Genomic DNA, 20957 nt, shown 5'->3' with positions numbered 1-20957 from the left:
GCTGTACTCCGGCTCCCTCGGCTAGTAAAGCGAGATGAGCGCCGCAACCCCAGAGTCAGTCACGACTGGACCTAATGGTCAGGGGTCCCTTTACCCTTTACTACACACACAAAAATTCACCACAATAACCCAGAGCACCTAACATAATGCTAATTCAGGGCCATGGTGGTCCATTTAAAACTGGCTGCTTGGTGCTGATCAGAGGAGTAGTGCCACTGAATCTGGGAGCTCGATGGGTAAGACAGAAGTATTTTTGATGGGCGGTTTGTCCATCTTGGCAAGTGGCTGGTTACACCAGCTGGGAGGGCCATGGGGCAGGAGGGGAGCTCGCCTTATTTTGACACCCTCTCATTCTTAGTGTTATGTAAGCTTAGTGTGGCCAGGTCTCCTACTTTACAGAGCATGGCTCTTTGTTTGAAGGTGTCCTCCATTTGAAGAACTGTCTGGCCCAAGTCTCGTTTGAGATGGAGGAGCAAGGAATTGAAGTTGCCCGTCGCATTTAGGACCTGGGCAGCAGACTGAGCAGGCCACCCAGTCACAGTCTTCACTTCTGTTGTGAGATATATTGAACCTCTGCTCTATTTATCTTATAGTCATCATTTCTAACTTTGAATCACTCTATATAAATGAGCAGGCACAAGCCAGTTTGAGGCTGACACTTAGCTTTCTCTCTCTTTTCTTTTCTCATTTTTGTATATATTTTTCATTAAATTTTCTGTTTTACAATTTAAAGTACTCATTTTCACATCCTTAAGATATCGATGACAGAAACAATGGGCATGCGTAAATGAATATTTACACAAACAGGGATCAAACATGAAAGTTTGGTTGTGCTTAGACTAACCTTGTGAAGAATACAGAGAATACAAAGATTAGATGGACTATGAAAGAATTTAAGGAAAGGAAGTGATTGAAGAACAGATGTCAAGGTGAATTAGATAACCAAGAGACGTGTGGTGAATGCGGTGGAAGTCTTTTATAATATTTTAACTAGGATTTAAATATTGTAATGTATGAAGTATGAATTTGGAATAATTGATTATGAAAAGTATTTTTTTCTCTTCATTCTTTCTCTTGTTCCTTTCTTTTATCTTTTGTCTTTCTTCTTTTCTAGTTTGCATTCTGGAAAATTGTGTAGATAAAATGTTTTTATGTATGGTTGTGTATTGCTTCTATTTCTTTTTTTTCCTATTCATTTTTTTTGGGTAACATTTAATAAATCTATTTAAAAAAAAGATATCGATGACTTCCCTTCTTCTCTTTCCATGGTTCATTTTACATATCATAAACCCCTGCATATTTTACAAAAACTATACCATTCAGTATTCCATTATTATATCCACCAGAACTTATTTACATTGTTGAATTTATCTTAATGCTGCCAGGGTGCAAGAAGGCAGGTTGGAGGTGGCAGTTAAAAGATGCTATTACATGAAACAAAGAGTAATACAGAACAGTCACTTGGGTTGGTATAACAGTGATTCAGAGAAAGAGAAAAGTGTTACATCTTATCTGAAATGTCACACACATGCTGTGAGTTCTCGAAAAGGGAGCTTGATGAAATGAAATCTTTTTAAAAGGAACTTGCAGCAGAGGGAGCCATAGGACAAAACCATCCTCTGTAGATTCTACAACACATTTATCTCTATTAATTTCTGCGTGAGCTATTGAACTGCCTAGCCAAAAGCGATGTTAAACATCAGCGACTGGGTGAATATTGGGATTTACTGGGAACTCTTACTGTGTGCTTTGGGGCTGATGAGTATAAATGCCATTTATTTTATTTTTAATACTAATCAGTCTTGTGATTTACCAAGGCAATATCCAGAATTCTGAAGGGAAACATTCAGTTTTCTAATTAGCCGTCTAATATTATACATCATAAAAGCAGTTGTAAGTTGGGGGGGACCTCCCCTAAACCCTAGAAATTAATACATGTTAGGGTTTTGATTATTTGGGATGTGAAGGGAGAAATGCATGCTGCAGAAGAATTCCTGAGCTAGCCTAGGCAAAATGAATTGGCCAAGCTAAGACCATTAAGAAACAAGAGGACCAGTGGCAATGCAAGAAAGCTATCCTACCCCACCCCCACCCCCACCCCTGGGTGTGAACAAAGGCTGGGGATTTGGAAGGTTGCCAGGGTAACTGGGCATGATGTGACAGGAAGAATGTTTTTGGCAAGCTGTGCTGGGAACAAGAAGGAAGAACAAAGACAGAGATCCATTTTGGGCAGGATGGCTGAAGGCAAGCTGGGAGAGATGCCTTTGACAGCAGATGCTGTGTTGCTGTGGGGAACAAAGCCCTCTTGAGATGACCATGCTGTAAGATCTGGACTCTCTCCATGCAGACTGGAGGTGTAAATATGTGAATCTATCATATTTCTTAACTGCACTGGCTCCCGGTGGAGTACAGGGTCAGGTTTAAGGTGCTGGTTTTGACCTTTAAAGCCCTCTGCGGCCTAGGACCCACATACCTACGGGACAGCCTCTCCTGGTATGCCCCGTGGAGGACCTTAAGGTCCACAAATGACAACACCTTAGAGGTCCCAAGTCGCAATGTGGTTAGATTGGTCTCAACTAGGGCCAGGGCCTTTTCAGTACTGGCCCCGACTTGGTGGAACGCTCTGTCACAAGAGACTAGGGCCCAGCGGGACTCGACATCTTTCTGCAAGGCCTACAAGACAGAGCTGTTCCACCTGGCCTTTGGTTTGGACTCAGTCTGACCCTTATGTTTCCCTCCCCTTATGGTTTTAATCTATGGGCTACTTTTAAAATGAGGCTGCATTTTAAATTGCATTTTAACCTGTATTTTAAATTCCCCCCCCCCCCAATTATGCTTTTACTGTAATTTTACTGGTGTTAGCCACCCTGAGCCTGGCTCTGGCCAGGGAGGGTGGGGTATAAATATTATTATTATTATTATTATTATTATTATTATTATTAAAGCTACGACAGTCTCCGCCACTTCTTCAGTTCTCCAAAGGAGCACAGACCCTGGGTGAGTGTCAGGAACCCCCTGGAATCTTGCTAACACTTGGCAGAGAGTGCAGGTGGTGACCAACTTTTGTAACAAAGCACACTGTTCCCATTAAAGGACCGAAGGGGTTGCAAATGTGGTTCTTCTTGGCACCAGTGCACCTGCCAGTACCTCCTATGGCTGGCTAGATCCAGCTGCTGGGTGTGGTCTAGCACTCTTGCCCCCCAAAAAGGAAGGGGAGCAAGACAGGCATCAACAGTGGGCCATGACACCTGTCCAGGATGTCAGATGTTGGCACCAGCCCTGTGTGGGTTTATATTGAAGTAAACACATGGAGGAAAGGGGGCGTGGGTGGCACTGTGGGTTAAACCACAGAGCCTAGGACTTGCCGATCAGAATGTCGGCGGTTCGAATCCCCGCGACAGGGTGAGCTCCCGTTGCTCGGTCCCTGCTCCTGCCAACCTAGCAGTTCGAAAGCACGTCAAAGTGCAAGTAGATAAATAGGTACCGCTCTGGCGGGAAGGTAAACGCCGTTTCCGTGCGCTGCTCTCATTCTCCAGAAGTGGCTTAGTCAAGCTGGCCACATGACCCGGAAACTGTACGCCAGCTCCCTCGGCCAATAAAGCGAGATGAGCACCGCAACCCCAGAGTCGTCCGTGACTGGACCTAATGGTCAGGGGTCCCTTTACCTTTTAAACACATGGAGGATAGGACTAAACTTGGAAATGAAACTGAACTTTTCTAGAGCAGGTATGGGGACTAGCGGTTTTCCAGATGCTGTTAGTGTCCCTTTGCATTTCTCGGTGCAGAAAGTATTGATCGGATGTGTAGAGATCTCTCCTGTTCTACTTAATTCAAGAGGGTTCTAGAAGCTTCTCGGTGTGAAAGAAACAAGCAGAAGGTTCATGGTGTTTGGGTTATTCCTTCAGAGAAGCTGAGTACAGCTGGCTTAAGCTGGTTCTGTTATCTCTTTCTGTCAAGCCCATGTTGACTATAAAAGCAGGGCCACCTGGGTTTCACATTCTCTTTCTATATCTATCCCTTCTGATGTGGTGTTCTGTACATAGCTTGCTACAGTGTTAAGGTTTAGACTTATTATAAGTTATTGTAAGTTTAAGTTAAGTCTCCTGCAACTGGATTTCTTATGGACAGTGCCAATCCTGAATGTATTGGATTTGTAACCATTATGCTCATTGATCTGATATGTAGCAGTGAAGCTCTGCTGGGTGAAATACAATTGCCTCTGGTCTATATTTTGGGAATCCTGCAATGTGTTTAAGTTTTTACTGTGCTAACTATATGCAGAACTATTCTGCTCTGGATCATATTGAGTAGAATTTCAATGAGAGTTGGACCAGCTCCCATCAGTCCCCCTAAGCCAGTGATGACCAAACTTGGCCCTCCAGCTGTTTTGGGACTACAATTCCCATCATCCATGACCACTGGTCCTGTTAGCTAGGGATGATGGGAGTTGTAGTCCAAAAACAGCTGGAGGGCCGAGTTTGGCCATCACTGCCCTAAGCCAACATTGCCAATGGTCAGGGATCATGGGCTTTGGAGGCCTATGGCTTCTCCATCTGTGCCCTAGAGAAAGAAGAGTACACAACCCATCGGTGGGCAGCAGGAAAGTGTCTTCATGCCCTGATTCTGAACTTCTGGCTGGAAACAGGATTTGAAGAGCCTTTGGTCTAAACCAGCAGGACTCTATTAAGTCATTAAGAAATGGAAAGATTTAAAGTAAACGCAGTACATACACTCCTAAACAGTTGGGCTAGCTGTTCTCGTTGATGTTTGCCTGACACTGATCATATCTGCTCCAGTTATCTCCCCCTTGGACTACTGCAACGTGCTCTACGTGGGGCTACATTTGAAGGTGACCCGGAAACTACAACTAATCCAGAATGCGGCAGCTAGACTGGTGACTGGGAGCAGCCACCAAGACCACATAACACCGATCTTGAAAGACCTACATTGGCTCCCAGTACGTTTCCGAGCACAATTCAAAGTGTTGGTGCTGACCTTGAAAGCCCTAAACGGCCTCAGCCCAGTATACCTGAAGGAGTGTCTCCACCCCCATCATTCAGTCCGGACACTGAGGTCCAGCTCCGAGGACCTTCTGGAGGTTCCCTCGCTGCAAGAAGTGAGGTTACAGGGAACCAGGCAGAGGGCCTTCTTGGTGGTGGCACCTGCCCTGCGGAACTTACTCCCATCAGATGTCAAAGAAATAAACATCTACCAGACTTTTAGAAGACATCTGAAGGCAGTCATGTTTAGGGAAGTTTTTAATGCCTATGTTTTAATCTATTTTTAATCTTTTGTTGGAAGCCTCTCAGAGCGGCTGGGGTAACCCAGCCACATGGACAGGGTATAAATTACCATTATTATTATTATTATTATTATTATTATTATTATTATTATTTCACGCAACCTTTTATTCCAATGAAAACAGGGACTTTGTGCAAGCCTCTCGCTGGAGGCTGGCTCTTTTCAAAAACAACGTGACGGTGATATAATATGGCAGAGCAATTCATTTTCATCTGCTCTTCCTCTCCATTTTTACCTCTCTGACTCGTGATATATATTTATGCTGGCACAGCAAGGGGGACCCTTGATCTGTACTGGTTTTTCTGGACACAGCTGTGGAACCCTCAGGCTGCGGCTGCATCCGACGGAATAAGCTCTTTTCTGCGCGAGGTGCACCGCACAACAAATGTGCCAATCTTTAAGGTGGCACAGGGCTCGGTTGTTAAGGCAGGGCCCAGAGAATGCCTGGGTCAGCAAATACAAAACAGAACTTTGCCTTGCCTGTTTTCCCTGCAGCATGGACATTTCTTAGGTCAAGATGTAAAGGGGTGAGTCTGGGCGTGCAGATCGATAGGTAGACTTCACAACTTGTGCCTCGGTCCAGTATATCTGAAGGAGCGTCTCCACCTCCATCGTTCTGCCCGGACACTGAGGTCCAGCGCCAAGGGCCTTCTGGCGGTTCCCTCACTGTGAGAAGCCAAGTTACAGGGAACCAGGCAGAGGGCCTTCTCGGTAGTGGCACCTGCCCTGTGGAACGCCTTCCCACCAGATGTCAAAGAGAACAACAACTACCAGACTTTTAGAAGACACCTGAAGGCAGCCCTGTTTAGGGAAGATTTTAATGTTTGATGTATTATAGTATTTTAATATTTTTTTGGGAAGCCACCCAGAGTGGCTGGGGAAGCCCAGCCAGATGGGTGGGGTATAAATAATAAAATTATTATTATTATTATTATTATTATTATTATTATTATTATTATTGAGGTGAAACTAATTCTGTGCAGTTACAAGGCGACCGTGTTGTGTGTCGACAACTCTGCACCTATAATTGATGAATCCATCCCTTCTGACCCAGGCATAGTGCAGCAGAAAGGAAATGCAACTTGATGTAATATTTAAAAACTGGCAAAACACATAGGGCTGTACACAATGACGGCTCATATTTTAGGACGTGACTTGCAAATAGTATGCTTTCTGTCACTGACTGGACCTCTGGGATTTCTTATCTACGCTCCATAATTTATTTATTTTTTAAAGGTGAGGGCCTCAACTCACACAGTGTAAATTTGAGGGTTTCCCCCCACATACCTACATACAGGCGCTAGAAATTATATCTTGCTACGTCTAATGAATAAAAAACGTATGTTCCTCTAAAATGGTTAAGTGCTGACTGGCTAACCTCAAAGTACTGCAGGTTTTGTACACCCTGTAGAAATTATAATTTACTTTGCTAGCTGAGGCTTTCAACGCCTTCAAATCATTCCACACTGCAGACTCCAAAATTATGGATGTTTCTGCATTTTTCTTCTGATTTGAATCCTTTCAGTTCCTAGGCAATACTTAAAACCTTTACTTTCATTACTGAGTAGACATAAACAGGGAAAACTAGCAAATGGGCTGAGGGTCGTATACTTCACACAATATTTAACTGAAGATTGTTTATTTACAGTACTCTAGCCCAGTCTGGAAAGAGGAGTCACATGCTATCTGCCAAAGCTACATTTGACCATATGCATGTCTGTCTGTCTGTCTGTCTGTCTGTCTGTCTGTCTGTCTGTCTGTCTATCTATCTATCTATCTACCTACCTACCTACCTACCTACCTACCTACCTACAGTGGTACCTCAGGTTAAGTACTTAGTTCGTTCCGGAGGTCCGTACTTAACCTGAAACTGTTCTTAACCTGAAGCACCACTTTAGCTAATGAGGCCTCCTGCTGCTGCCGAGCCGCCAGAGCACACTTTCTGTTCTCATCCTGAAGCAAAGTTCTTAACCTGAAGCACTATTTCTGGGTTAGCAGAGGCTGTGCCTGAAGTGTATGTAACCTGAAGCGTATGTAACCTGAGGTACCACTGTATCTATCTGAAGTAGGGCAGAATGCAACAGTCACAGTGCACCATTCCAGTGGACAAGAGTTTTGGACACATTTGGTGGGAATGTAAATATAAAGAGATACTTTGGGACAATATCTAAATCAATAAAATAAATGAAGAAATCCACACTTCCAAATTAAAATTAGATCCTCTGGGTTTTTTCCCCCCTTTCCTCTTTTGGACTGGGCAAAATAATAATCCCAAAGATATTGAGAAATGATTTGGTGGCAACTCCTATATTAGTTGCTAAACGCTGGCAAAAGGAAATTCCCATCCATGAGGGAATGGGTCTTAGCTGTTTGACACAGGGCGTATATACATAATATCATGTATGACAAAAGGTTATGGGAATGTGCACTAAATGCTCAAAGAGCTGTTTAAGTTCATAAAATACTGAATAACAAATCTTAACATAATAATGCCTGAGCAATATGAGAAATAATTTTCTATGAATCAATATATCAGATAAACTCTAGAAACTCTTAAACCTAATTTTCTATATCACTCTGGTTTTTTTTGCGTTAACCTATGGAAATACATAAATTATTTGTGATACAATCTCCTTTTCTTTCCTGCTTCTTTTGATCAAGAATGTCTCCACTGTCATTTGGCTTTCGTGTTCATTTTTGGAATGGTAGTAAGTATTTGCTTTATAATGTGTGGGTTTCCCCCCTTTTTTCTTAAGGTCTGGAATATAACAGCAGCAACAACATCACTGGGCTGGGAGGGAATTCTGGGAAAAAGCTGTCCATCACCTTAACAGAGAAACTTAAACACCAAACAGAAAAGCACGCACAATGTCTGCCACATAGCAGTTTATTTTGAGAAGAGTTTCTTTCCATCACTCAAGAACAAAACGTTGCTTTTCAATCCTGAAACCAGCAAGATTGATATAAAGAAAAAACAAGACCCCACAAGCCAACATGGAGTTGTCGTCCCCCATCAACAATGATCATGTTGCAACATTCTACTTTTTTAACTCTGTTTTAAACAGTCCGACGCAACCTGCCCTTTGCTCATTTATTAGGCAGCGACCCTCAAAGTATTCAGTGGGGTTTATTCCCAAGGAAGCATGCATAGGATCATCAGCTACAGGTACAGAGCTCTCTTCCTAACATGGAATGCACCCCATTAAAAGAGGACTGTGCTTTTTTAACATATGAAGCTACTCAGATATACAGCAGTTTGAAGCAACACGCTTGATTCTCAAGATGTTGAATTTTTAGCCTAACTTGCAGGGACTGAGCTGGGTTTTCTAATTCTCAGCAGTCACTTTCGCAACGCTGCGTTTATTCGACACCAGCAGTGACGATGCTCTAGCCTAGGGGTCAGCAAATGTTTTCAGCAGGGGGCCGGTCCACTGTCCCGAAGACCTTGTGGGGAGCCAGACTATATTCTGAAGGGGGGGGGGGAATGAATGCATTCCTATGCCCCACAAATAACCCAGGGATGCATTTTAAATAAAAAGCACACATTCTACTCATGTAAAAACACCAGGCAGGCCCCACAAATAACCCAGAGATGCATTTTAAATAAAAGGACACATTCTACTCATGTAAAAACATGCTGATTCCCGGACCGTCCGCGGGCCGGATTGAGAAGGCGATTGGGCCGGATCCAGCCCCCGGGTCTTAGTTTGCCTACCCATGCTCTAGCCTGTGGACCATTTCAGACCTGATACTATTTGACCTGCAAGACCGCTTTGGCCCAAGGTACGTCCAGCTAACCCTCCCCTTTACGACATAAATGGCATCAGGTGTGGTGCAGGATTGAGTCATCTGATGCCACCAATGACACCTGGTGGGGGCTCCAAACTTGGCCCACGGGAGGTGGCAACCCTGCTCTACGTTACCTGTTCTTTGGAACAGTGATGATTTCTCACAATGGTTTGGCCCTGAACTCCCAGTCATTCGATGGGTCAACACACCTGCTTGTTAACAAGAAGGTTGGTGGGATGAGCCCAGCCAGGAATGGCTATGGGCAGGATCCGTGCATGGCAGGGGCTGGGGCTGGGGCTGGGGCTGGATGAGCCTTGGGTCCCTTCTGACTGTACAATTCTAAGGGTGGCGTTCAGCTGGGAAGGTTCACAAATCGTGCAGACCCACCTTAGCACAAGAGCCTGCAAACACGTCCCACTTCCCCACGGGACACTGAAGACCTCCTGCTAACCTACCAGCGATCTGAAATGGTTGATATTTCTAAAGTATCTGTAGGCTGCCAGACATTAACTAGGATACCGAAGCGCTTTGACAATAATACAGAACCAGTCCAAAAGCCAAACAATTAAAAATAAACCCAGCAAATTTGGTTCAGTATAAGTCTAAGCAGTTTTTTTTAAAAAAATCAAGCCACGTCAAAGAATGATTACTTCACTTGATTCTTCTGATTGTGCAAACTGGCTTCAACCAAGGAGTCTGGATAGCTCAGTTGGTTAGAGCGTGGTGCTGGCAACGCCAAGGTTGCAGGTTTGATTCCCAGATGGGGCAGCTGCGTAGTTCTGCACTGCAGGCAACAGACTAGATGAACCTTTCCACCTCTAGAATTTGATGATTCTAAGGAGTCGTTGGCCATGATCCTAAGTTGTTCCTCCGATCATGTAAGGGGAGGAGGGGGGTATTTCTGCCAACTCTCCCTTCCACCTGCAGTCCACTACACCAAATCCTCTACCAGTCCCAAGGGTGACCCAGCCTCCAGGGGCTGCAGAGAAAGAAAAACCATGTCCTGTGTGCACGAACTCTGTTGCATTCATGGAAAGAAAATGAAGACCCAAGCTATTTTGTTTTCATTTAAAGCACGTTTTACAAATGGACAATCTGCTGGTGTCTTGTGTCAGTTACTTCCACTTTTGTCTCTTTTCGACATCTCCCAGGCCCTGTGGAACAGCTGTCTGGCCATACAACCCTTTCAGACAATCATTTATTCCCTCCTAGAGATGTACAGAAGGGCATCACAGTATGTTTTTGTACGCAAAGGTGTTCTACGCAACACCCTATTGCTTTGAAGCCAGGCCTGTGTGTTTGAATTGCATTGATAAGTTGCAGGCATGGCTCCGCTCACGCAACAAAGGGGTTTCAGTTATAATTTGGGGAGGGGAAAAATTGGAGTGAGTGACGGCCTGAGAACTTTGATACAAAGGAGCCTTTAAATCAACACGCCAGCTACAAAGCCATCGTAATTCAGCTGACCGTTTTGAACGCACGCAGAGCGTTTGGTTTCAAGCAGCTCCTAAGGTGGAAATTACCATATTTTTCGCTCTATAGATGCACTTTTTCCCCTCCAAAAATGAAGAGGAAATGTGTGTGCGTCCTATGGAGTGAATGCAGGCTCCTTGGCTTCAGCGATAGCAATAGGAAGCCTCCGAAGCGCAGAGAGAGTGCTCCCTCCGCGCTCTCCAGGCTTCGCGTTGCTTTTGCTGAAAGCGCCAACTGAAGCTTCAGGCAGCTGAAGCTTCAGGCAGTTCACCCCGCGCTCCGAAGGCTTGCGGATAGCAGCCTGCAGCCTGAGGAGTGCAGCGCCAACTCCCGCTGCGCTCCCTGGGCTTCAGGCAGCTATCCGCAAGCCTTCAGAGCGCGCCCCTAGCCCTGCAAGCTCCGGGAGCGGTGGCAAGGCTGCGCGCAACCTTGCTGCCGCTCCCGGATCTGTTCTGGGGGCTGGGGTCGGGGGAAGCTCGGGCTTCCCCCGCCCCAGCCCCATGGCTAAAAACGAAGCCAAGAAAGCAAGCGGGATCCCGCTAGCTGTCTTGGCTTCTTTGCTCTTTGGGGCTGGGGGGGAATAATTCCTCCCCCTTTATTTCCCCCCCTAAAAACTAGGTACGCCCTATGGTCCGGTGCACCCTATGGAGCGAAAAATACAGTATTTGCACAAGGGCACCAGTGGTGCAACACGACATCCCGGCCAACTTTGCACTTAACAATGGAGGGAACAGTCCTAGCTGGCAGCCCAGTGGGACTTTATGGAGCGTCAGGGCACTGCCATATCTGCAGCCCTGATGGGGCTGGGTTGGAGGCAGGCAGATTGCTATGCCAGCCTGGAGCTGGTCCGTAAGGGCTTGGCTGTGCCCCTGGGAAGACCTGCTGATGCTGTTAACGGGGGTCCTGCTGTATGCAGAAGGGGGCGCTCACTAAACTGGCAGCAGCCGGTGAGAGCCGATGGTGGCTGGTTAAGCCAACCCGCTCCATTGCCTGGCAGCCATAAGCAACAAGGAACTCCATGCAAGTGAGTTAGCTTGCTGCAGGAGGAACAGTTCCTCCTCAACTGGTCCACTTGATTTCTGTACATGGGAAGAAAAATTGCTTCATAAATAAAGGCAAAGGTAATGGGACCCCTGACCATTAGGTCCAGTCATGGTCGACTCCGGGGTTGCGGCGCTCATCTCACTTTATTGGCCGAGGGAGCCAGCGTACAGCTTCCGGGTCATGTGGCCAGCATGACTAAGCCGCTTCTGGTGAACCAGAGCAGTGCACGGAAATGCTGTTTACCTTCCCGCTGGAGTGGTACCTATTTATCTACTTGCACTTTGACGTGCTTTCGAACTGCCAGGTTGGCAGGAGCAGGGACCGAGCAACGGGAGCTCACCCCGTGGCGGGGATTCAAACCGCCGACCTTCTGATTGGCAAGCCCTAGGCTCTGTGGTTTAGACCACAGCGCCACCTGCGTCCCTACATACATAGCTAGCTTGAAAATGCAGGGGTCTGGCAGAGGGGAGGATGCATCGCCCCATCTGTCTTCCACTTCCTAGAAGGATCCTTTCCCACTTTAACACTAGCCTGCTATGTGGCTGGCATCCTGTATTTTCATGCTGGCTACAAAATAAATGACTATGCCTTTCTGGCCGGCATGGCGATGCATGATACCAGCCTCTTAGCAGTCTGATATTTTTGGAGTGGTGGTGGTGGTGGTGGTACCAGGGGGCAGCAAGCTAATAAGGCTGAATTACTGCCTAGTTGTTATTGGAGCATAGTCACAGGAGGAAGGGCGAAAATAAAGCATGAAAATGCAAGCCATTTGCTCCCTCCAGGCCCACGCAGAGGGGGGCTCAGCCAGATACACTCGCCCCAGGCCTCAGAGATCTAAGCTGGCCAAGGGGCTCTGCTAGGGACCGGCTGCTTTTTTGTTTGAGCTGAGTAACTTTATTCTAGCAGGACTCCCGCCCTGGGGCCTCCAACAAGCTACGCTCGCCCTGCTTTGTCTCAAATATTCAAGTCTATGTACGCATAGCGGCTTAAAATGCAGTGAGGTTGTTTGTCCCTGCTGTCACATTTGCAAATGTACAGACCAGAGAGGGGTTTGGGGCGCCCATTTCCTAGTCGAGGAAGCTGCCGGCATGTGCGCAACAGCTGTCGGAAGCAGACGCATTTCAGCTTAACCTTGGCTTGTGTTTTCAAATCAGGGGGAAGCTGGTTTGAGGTCCCTGGTGCCATCTCTGTGGGGCCAAGGTTTCTTCACCCCCCCCCCAAAAAATAACTGTGGGGTCGAGCATGGAGCCAAGAGTGGCACGTCTTCAATGGTCTGCTCCAGGAGCTGTCAGTCACTGAAGCTGTACCCTGTGGGGCTCCACACTCGACCTCCTCCCGCCGATGCGATGTCGCACGCACGCATGATGTCACAAGCACACTGGGCCCCCTCAATTTTGGGCGCAAGTTGGCGCCTCTGCTTGAGGTGATGTGTACACAGCCTCACTTTCTTCACTAAACAGTAGCCTGACGTGCATTAAGTCTAAAATCCTCGAAGGCATTCGCAGAGAGGGCATATTACCAAAATGGATTCTTTTACCACAAAAACGTCTTCGGCTTTAAAGCGTTTATTGACGGGCCTGAGACGCTTGTTTGTCCAGGCGGTTGCCTTCCGTTGCTTGCTTTCGTTTTGTTTTATGGAGAACGGGCTTCGGTTAACTTGCTCAGCAGAGCTGCCTCTGAACTGCTTCGAGTGTGGAGTTCCTCTCTATTCCTCTTGCAAACAGTTTCATGAGTTGGCAGTGGACCCTGCAAAAGGGAAGAAAAGAGCAGAATAAATGCAGATGTATTCATTGTGAACTAGGCCAGTCATCGGGAGGAACAAACCCCTTTGCTATTCCAGGGGAACTGGTTGTTCACAATGGCACCCCAGAGAAAGTCAGAGAAAGTCATGGTTGCCTTGTCATATTGGTGGTGAAGAGCTTGTGTTCCCTAGATGAGAGGCAGGGAATAAATGACCAGGGCTGTTGTGGATTTTTTTCAGAGATATTTAATTGTGTTACTTAAAATGTGGCATTATTATGGTTGCTATTATTAGTACAGTCGTACTTGAACACCTTGTTAATCAAACGTTTGGGCTCCTGAACGCCACAAAGCTGGAAGTGAGTGTTCCAGTTTGCAAACATTTTTTCGAAGTCGAATGTCCAACACTGCTTCCGATTGAATGCAGGAAGGTGTTGCAGCCAATCGGAAAATGTGCCTTGGTTTTTGAACGTTTTCGGAAGTCAAACGGACTTCCGGAAACGATTCCGTTTGAGAACCAAGGTACGACTCGAGTATCGTTCAGTTTGGAATGTGGAATGTGACATTATATTTCTTCCACTGATTCCCTTTTGGTTGGGAATTACAAACCGCTTACAGATTTCTGCAGAACTATGAAAGAAAACAAAACATTTTGGCCACAGTCCAGCCAAATTTGGGGTCAGTTCACACAAACACATGTCAGGACTCATTAACTGAACATCCACTCGACTAGTCTTTATATTCCGAAAGACATAGGGCCAAACTACGTGTGTTGCTAAACATGCAGTGGGGGGTTGCATGTGTTGAATTGTTTCTTTAAATGTAAAGGTTCATCATTGTTCCACCCGATGTGTATGTCTTTAAGGGGCCAGAGCAAAATAATGAGACCCAGCTTTACAGCTGTGAAACATAGCAGGTGCTGCTGAGTTGTATTGATTAAGCTGTGTTAGCAATTGGGTGTAGTATATAAGGAGCAGCACCTAGCTCTCCCATTACCCTGGGGGATGGGTTGGTGGTTGGGTCTGGTTTGTTGTGGATGTATTTAGTGTATAAGGAGTTTTTGTAATTAAAACCTTGTTTAAGTTATTTTTGAGTCCCTTTTTAATGCATGGTCTCCCCAGCAAGCTCTCTGCAGCGCTACCATACTGCAAATAGCCAACAGCATGTACCATTTTGAAACTGTAAAAGCAGCTGCTGGGTCCTCTGAATTAGGATAAAGACTGTGAGAAGTGGGATTTAACTTCCTCCTCCCTCACAAAGGTGCCAATGAACTGTAACTCTGCCTTCCCTCCGACACAAAGTTGCTATTCAGCACGGAGGTAGGTCTGAAAATTCAAGCATGTCATGACCTCTCATTTTCAAGACTTCCCATTCGGGGTGTACGGCTTTGTGCGCACACCAAATATCTGCTGTGGAGACCATTTTTTTGCAGTTCACATCAATTAAGGAGCGAGTGAAACTGTTGCATCTTTAAAAGCACAGATCCTTTTTTTCCGGAAAGGGAGATGCTCACATGACTTCAATTGTTGAACAATCCAGCGTCTCTCCGTCGCAGTTCCAGGTGCTGCTGGGAGGAATGCAACAGCAAGCAGGGTGGTCTCTGCAGAAATGGCCAAAGCGATTCTTCTGCATTTTCTTGGCATCGCAGTCACCGTCCTCTAAATGTTTCGATGTGAACTGAAACTTCTTGATCCGATAAACCTCCACAAAGCTGAAGTCAAACTGCAGAGAAGTGAGAAGAGGCAATCTGTTGCGTTTGTTGACTCAAAACTCAGCAAACCGCTTCTGTTAGTTCAAAGCAAGCCAGAGTTCAGTATAAAGAAAGATGCAGGTCACGGATTTCAAATGGCTTCGGCACATCTAAATCGGGACAATTCTGCTCACCCCCATCGTGCAACCCGGACACTGAGGTACAGTGCTGAGGGCCTTCTGGCGGATACCAGAATAATTTGTAAAAGAAAAATTTGTAAAAAATAAATAATAATAATAATAATAAAAAAACTCATTTGTCGGCTGTAGGGCGGGGGAAGAACCCAAGGTAGTTCAATATGCATCAGTGCAACGGGAGAAGAACTGTGAGAGCTGGGAGGCTGCAGCAAACATGTACTATCCAGACAGGGATCTGAGCCAAGATAGGCGAGCCAAGCAGGTGGGCAGTCAAGCTGGTCAGCAAACTTAAGCGCCTGAACCTGAGAAATGAGCAGCTCGGGCCAGATGCTGGACTTCTGACTCCCATCAAGACTCCAGCTAGCATGGCCAAGAATCCGACAAGATACAAAGGACCACAACGTCCTCACCACTACTGTGCAGGGCCTGGTAGGACCTGTGACCCCTTTAGCCGCTTGCTTCTTGCTGGGAAAGCTCGATTTCATACCGCAGTGGAAATCTGGCCAGCTCTTTCCTCTGGCCAGCTTCTGCAATAGTGCAGTCAGTATCACTAAAGCACTTGGCTCCCCCAGTCACTACTTTTGAGATTCCTAACGCATTACAAGAACTTCCACCTGCCAAACTTTCCCCCTTGCCAGAGACCAATTAGCGGCGCAGAAATCCAATTCAGGCGAGCAGCTGGCAACTCCACTTTTGCCGGAAAGGGTTTTAACGCCATAGCCAATCCAAATCCTTGGTGTTTTTCCTCCCTCTCCCCCACCCCCGTAGGCTGCTATCGGAGCTTCTTTCAAATTATGCCCAATCTACATTTGTGTTTTTGCAATGGGAGCACAGGATCGGCATTGAACGTCACCCCGCGTTTCAATCCGTCGCAGCAGATACACACCTGGTCATCCCGGTTCGTGTGCCTGATGAGATACCTTAGGAAATTGAATCGGGAGCATTTGCGAACCAGAATGAGGTCTGCAGAGCCGTCTGCCAAGTGAGCAGCTGGTGAAAGGCCTTTCGGGCTCCGTGGGCAGGCACAACTGATATTCGCGGTGTTGATGGCCAGAAACTTTCCCCTGATGACCTTCCATTCTCCTTCGTCATCCCCTTAAAAACGCAAACAGGTATATTTAGCACAGAGGCAGTGGGATGGGAGCAACAAACATGACGATTTGGATTTCTAAAGGTGTCTTATGGCATCGCTGGTTCTCTTACGTGTGCAATATTAAACCATGGCACAAATTTATGACACGCTCTTTCATTAGCAAGCTATCCAAGTTAAAAACATTGCACATTTTCAAATACCGGTTGTCCACAAGGCCAACTGGCTGTGCATATTTGTTCTTGGGAATAGGGCTGCAAACTAACTGGCAGGTGAGGTCAGACAGAAGACAGTGTGTTGACTTGTATCTTCAACAAGGTTTGGATGTGCAGGAATCAGAATGCTTTTTATAGCACTTTTATAGCTGTTGGCACCTGATTCGCTCTCGTTACCTAGAAACTGAATTGCTCTAGAAGAAAAGTTACGGGGCCAGAGGCAAGAGAAGGCAGAGCAATAAGTGTTTTTGCATTGTAAAAAAAAAAGGGGGGGGCAACTCTACTTGAAAATAGAAGGTACTGCCAAAGTCAGTTTTATGATGCTAGAACAACAGGGGTTATGGGTATCCTCTTCTAGTATGTCTGTGGCTGTACTTTGAAATGGACATATTGGGTTGCATCCAGACTAAGCTGGATGCCTCGGTAATGGACTGGATGAGAGCCAGCAAACCGAAGCTCAATCCAGATAAGACAGAGGCACTGTTAGTGGGCGGTCCCCCAGCCTGGATGGATGGGAGATCGCCTATTACACTTCCTCCGAAGGAGAAGGTTCGTAGCTTGGGGGTCCTCCTGGATCCCTTGCTGTCGCTCGAGGCTCAGGTGGCCTCAGTGGCCCAGAGTGCCTTCCATCAGTTTCAGCTGGTGGCCCAGCTACGCCCCTATCTAGAAGGGATAGCCTAACTACTGTTCTCTATGCTCTGGGAACCTCAAGGTTAGATTACTGCAATGCGTTATACGCAGGGCTGCCTCTGAAGATGGTTCAGAAACTTCAGCTGGTGAAGAATTCAGTGGCCAGGTTGCTCACTGGAGTAAGACGGTTTGAGCATCTTGGTCCGACTGCCCTGGCTACCAATTAGTTTCCAGGTCCAATTCTAAGTGCTGGTTTTGACCTATAAAGCCTTAAACAGCTCAGGACTGCAATACCTCAAGGACTGCCTCTTTCCATATGAATCTACCCAGACCCTGAGATCATCTTCTGAGGCCCTCCTCCGTGTGCCTCCTCCTAGAGAGTTTTGGAGGGTGGCACCATGAGAACAGGGCCTTCTCTGCAGTGGCTTCCCATCTATGGAATGCTCTCCCCTGGGAGATTCACCTGGTGCCTTCATTAAACACCTTTAGGCACCAGGCAAAAACGTTCCTTTTTAAGCGTGCCTTTTGTTGATCTGATTGAGATCCTATGCCCTTTTAAAATGTGGCTCTTTTGGGGGGGAGTGTTACTGGGTTATTGTTTTTATTTTTATTATATACATTGTGGTTTTTATGCTGATCTTATCTGTGAACCACCCTGAGACCTCTGGGTATAGGGCAGATTATAAATTCAATAAGTAAATACATACATACATACATACATACATACATACATACATAATAAATCCCTCCCCCTCCCCTTTTATGAAGATCACCCGCTCTGAGACCCCACAGCTAATTCTCCCCTGGCCTTCTCGCTGGCCCAAGTAGGACCAATTCAGCCAGCTAGCCTTGGGAATTATCTAATTGATTTTTGAATTTTATTGTTATTCATGTTTTTATACTGTATTTTATGCTGCTTTTATAATTCAGTTTTTTAAAGTGTTTTAAATTTGTTGTAAGCCCTGAGCCCTGTTTTTGAACCGGGAAGGGCGGGGTATAAATAATAATAAAAATAATCTGCAATTTGGTCCTATAAAAACCAATGGAGCAAGTTGGTCATGACTTCAGCCCTTGATTTCAATAGGAACTATGTTCAAACAACTACAGCTGGCGTCCTAGGCATGTCTGCTCAGAAGCAAGTCCAACCCATTCTAAGTTGGACACTTCAGTGGAGATGTATAAACAGGAAGAAAGAACAGCACTCACATATGAAATGCAGATTTCGTTTGCAGGGCCCTGTAGCTTCCATCACAACCCTCACCATTCATACCGAATGATCCATAAATGATGACAAGCAAAAAAGCATCACTTTGAAGAAAGCTTACCTGATCTGAAACCCATGTGAGTCTCTTCTGGGCTTCTGGTTTAATTCAGTTTCTCTAATCATCCAAATTTGCCCTTGCATTTGTTGCTACATCACCCGGTGCATTAAGAGGCCAAATGAACAAATCTGCTAACCATCCGGGTCTGGTCTTCCATATAGTATAAAATTACCTTTAATCTCTCCCCCATTCTTCTTCTGCTCTATCTCCAGCTGTTGTTTACTCTGCTTGCAAATGTGGCACCTGGAGAAGAAGAGTGAGCCTCGTTTTTTCCCCCTTTGCAGTCTGAACCAGGCATTAACGTTTCATTCGTTTAGCCAGATTGTCTGCAGTATGTCAGGCTGTGTTGTAAGCAACATTTTATATGTCATTTAAATGAGAAGCAAGCTAACCTCTGGAGCAGCCTTTGGGAATTCTGTACCAGAGTCATCTTGAGTTCTGAAGCCACGTTTTCCAAATATTTGAGGTTTTGTTTGGAGGCAAACAATGAAATTGATTGCCTCTCTTTGGAATACAGTGGTACCTCGGGTTACAGACGCTTCAGGTTACAGACGCTTCAGGTTACAGACTCTGCTAACCCAGAAACAGTACCTCAGGTTAAGAACTTTGCTTCAGGATGAGAAGAGAAATCGTGTGGCGGCAGCGGGAGGCCCCATTAGCTAAAGTGGTGCCTCAGGTTAAGAACAGTTTCAGGTTAAGAACGGACCTCCAGAACGAATTAAGTTCTTAACCCGAGGTACCACTGTAGTTGTCACGTGCTTCAAAATTTCTAGCTGAAGCCCTGCACTGCTATAATGGATGCCTATCTTTTTTCTTAATGGTTCTTTAAAAAAACCAAACCCGAAATAATTGGCAGCCAAAGCATTGCAGGTTCTGAAGAGTTAAAGAAAGGTGTTGACTCTCGTTACTGCTTTGTTCTTGTTGACTTTCACAGTGAACTGACACAGAAAATAATCTGTTGTACTAGAGCAGGGGTCGGCAACGTGAGGCCCATGGGCCGGATGTGGCCCACAAAGACCGTTTTATCGGCCCACGAGCCGTCCCTGGATTGAGTCACCTGCTCAGCGAGTCCCCTGCGTGCTGAGCTAAACCGGCGCCAGAAATCACTGTTAGGATTTTTATCTCACCAGCTGCTCAGCAAGCAGCACTATGGTTGTTTATATCATGTGAGTGTCTGAGAGCGTGAGACAGGAAGTCTCAGTACTTTTGGGTACTGCTAGTTTGGATTGGATTGGATTGGATTGGATTGGATTGGATTTGATATCCCGCGTTATCACTACCCTAAGGAGTCTCAAAACGGCTAACAATCTCCTTTCCCTTCCTCCCCCACAACAAACACTCTGTGAGGTGAGTGGGGCTGAGAGACTTCAAAGAAGTGTGACTGGCCCAAGATCACCCAGCAGCTGCATGTGGAGGAGCAGGGAATCGAACCCGGTTCACCAGATTATGGGTCCACTGCTCTTAACCACTACACCACGCTGGTTCTCTCACGCTGGCTAGAGAAGTTACTTTCACTTCTGTGTGAGATGTTGTTTCTGTACTGCTGCTGAGAGAGAGCAGACATGCTGGTGGGTTCTCTGTATAGATGGACTGTAAATAAAGTAGTTTATAGCTACTGATTGTCTTTTTCTTCTGCAATGAGATGCCAGAAGACGAGCGTGCTCCTCTCAGGAGGGAGGGGTCACTTATCACCGGTCTCTCTGGACTGAGGAAGATATACAGCCAGAGAGTGAACACTGGAGAGACGCCCCGGTGTCTTGGGAAGGTGGTGGCCTTCCCAGGCGTTTTCCCAACAATCACATCTCTGCATGCGCAGATACCGGAAATCGCGTATGCGCATGTCCAGACGCCGGAAGTCGCTTCTGCGCAGAAGCGATTTCTGGAGCCGCATTGTGCTAGTCTGGCCCATGTACAATCTCCATGGAAGTGATCCGGCCCATGGCTGGTAAACCTGGCCAACCCCTGTGCTAGAGGGGCATTTGGATGACCTTGGGGTGTCCCAACCGTGCCTGAGGTCCGCTAGTGTGAAGCACCCCAATGTTCCTGCTCCTACTGTAGCCTGCAAGTAGCCTTCAAAAATAAAACACCTCCCAACAGGGCGTTTCGATGGGAAAAGGTGGAGCTGGGGTGGCAAGAGATCTTCGGGATCCTGATCGAGCTCTGCTACCATCATGTGGCAGCAATGATCCCAGGCATCTTTGCTGCAGAAGCAGGCATAGCAAAAGGACATATTTTCTTCCCTCCACCTTCTGCTCTAGCTGGTGTGCGCATCAATGTTGTGCATGCAATCACGGGTTTGCGGGAGGTCGCAGCTCAGAGGCAGATGAGGGGAAAAGCTGGGACATCATGGGAGAGCCAGAACAACACCCGGCTGACACGGTGTCATCAGAAAACATTCCAGACCCACCATCTCCCAGAACCTGGCGAGCCTTAAAAGTAGGAGAGCAAAGAGCTCAAAGACAGAGG

The 20957-nt window shown here is 46.4% G+C and overlaps 1 protein-coding gene and 1 long non-coding RNA gene across 2 annotated transcripts in view; one reads left to right on the top strand and one right to left on the bottom strand.

Moving 5' to 3' along the window:
* Positions 1-2339: 2339 nt before the first annotated feature.
* Positions 2340-11073, top strand: LOC309350898. Its single transcript, XR_014160575.1, has 3 exons — positions 2340-2354; positions 8058-10809; positions 10917-11073. It is a non-coding gene; the product is annotated as an uncharacterized lncRNA (long non-coding RNA).
* Positions 11074-13156: 2083 nt separating this feature from the next.
* Positions 13157-20957, bottom strand: part of CERK (ceramide kinase) — a 43204-nt gene continuing 35403 nt past the window's right edge. Inside the window, exons 10-13 of the mRNA XM_081877998.1 lie at positions 18664-18734; positions 16121-16329; positions 14861-15069; positions 13157-13353 (exon numbers count right to left, since the gene is read on the bottom strand). Of these exons, the coding sequence (XP_081734124.1) occupies positions 13269-13353; positions 14861-15069; positions 16121-16329; positions 18664-18734 (574 nt within the window). The 3' untranslated portion in view covers positions 13157-13268. The remainder of the gene's footprint in view (positions 13354-14860; positions 15070-16120; positions 16330-18663; positions 18735-20957) is intronic.

This window comes from Podarcis erhardii, assembly GCF_964252035.2.
Source record: "Podarcis erhardii genome assembly, chromosome: 10".
Lineage (NCBI taxonomy): Eukaryota > Metazoa > Chordata > Lepidosauria > Squamata > Lacertidae > Podarcis > Podarcis erhardii.
Note: the sequence above shows the minus strand (reverse complement) of the source record. Positions and strands in the feature narration are given on the sequence as shown.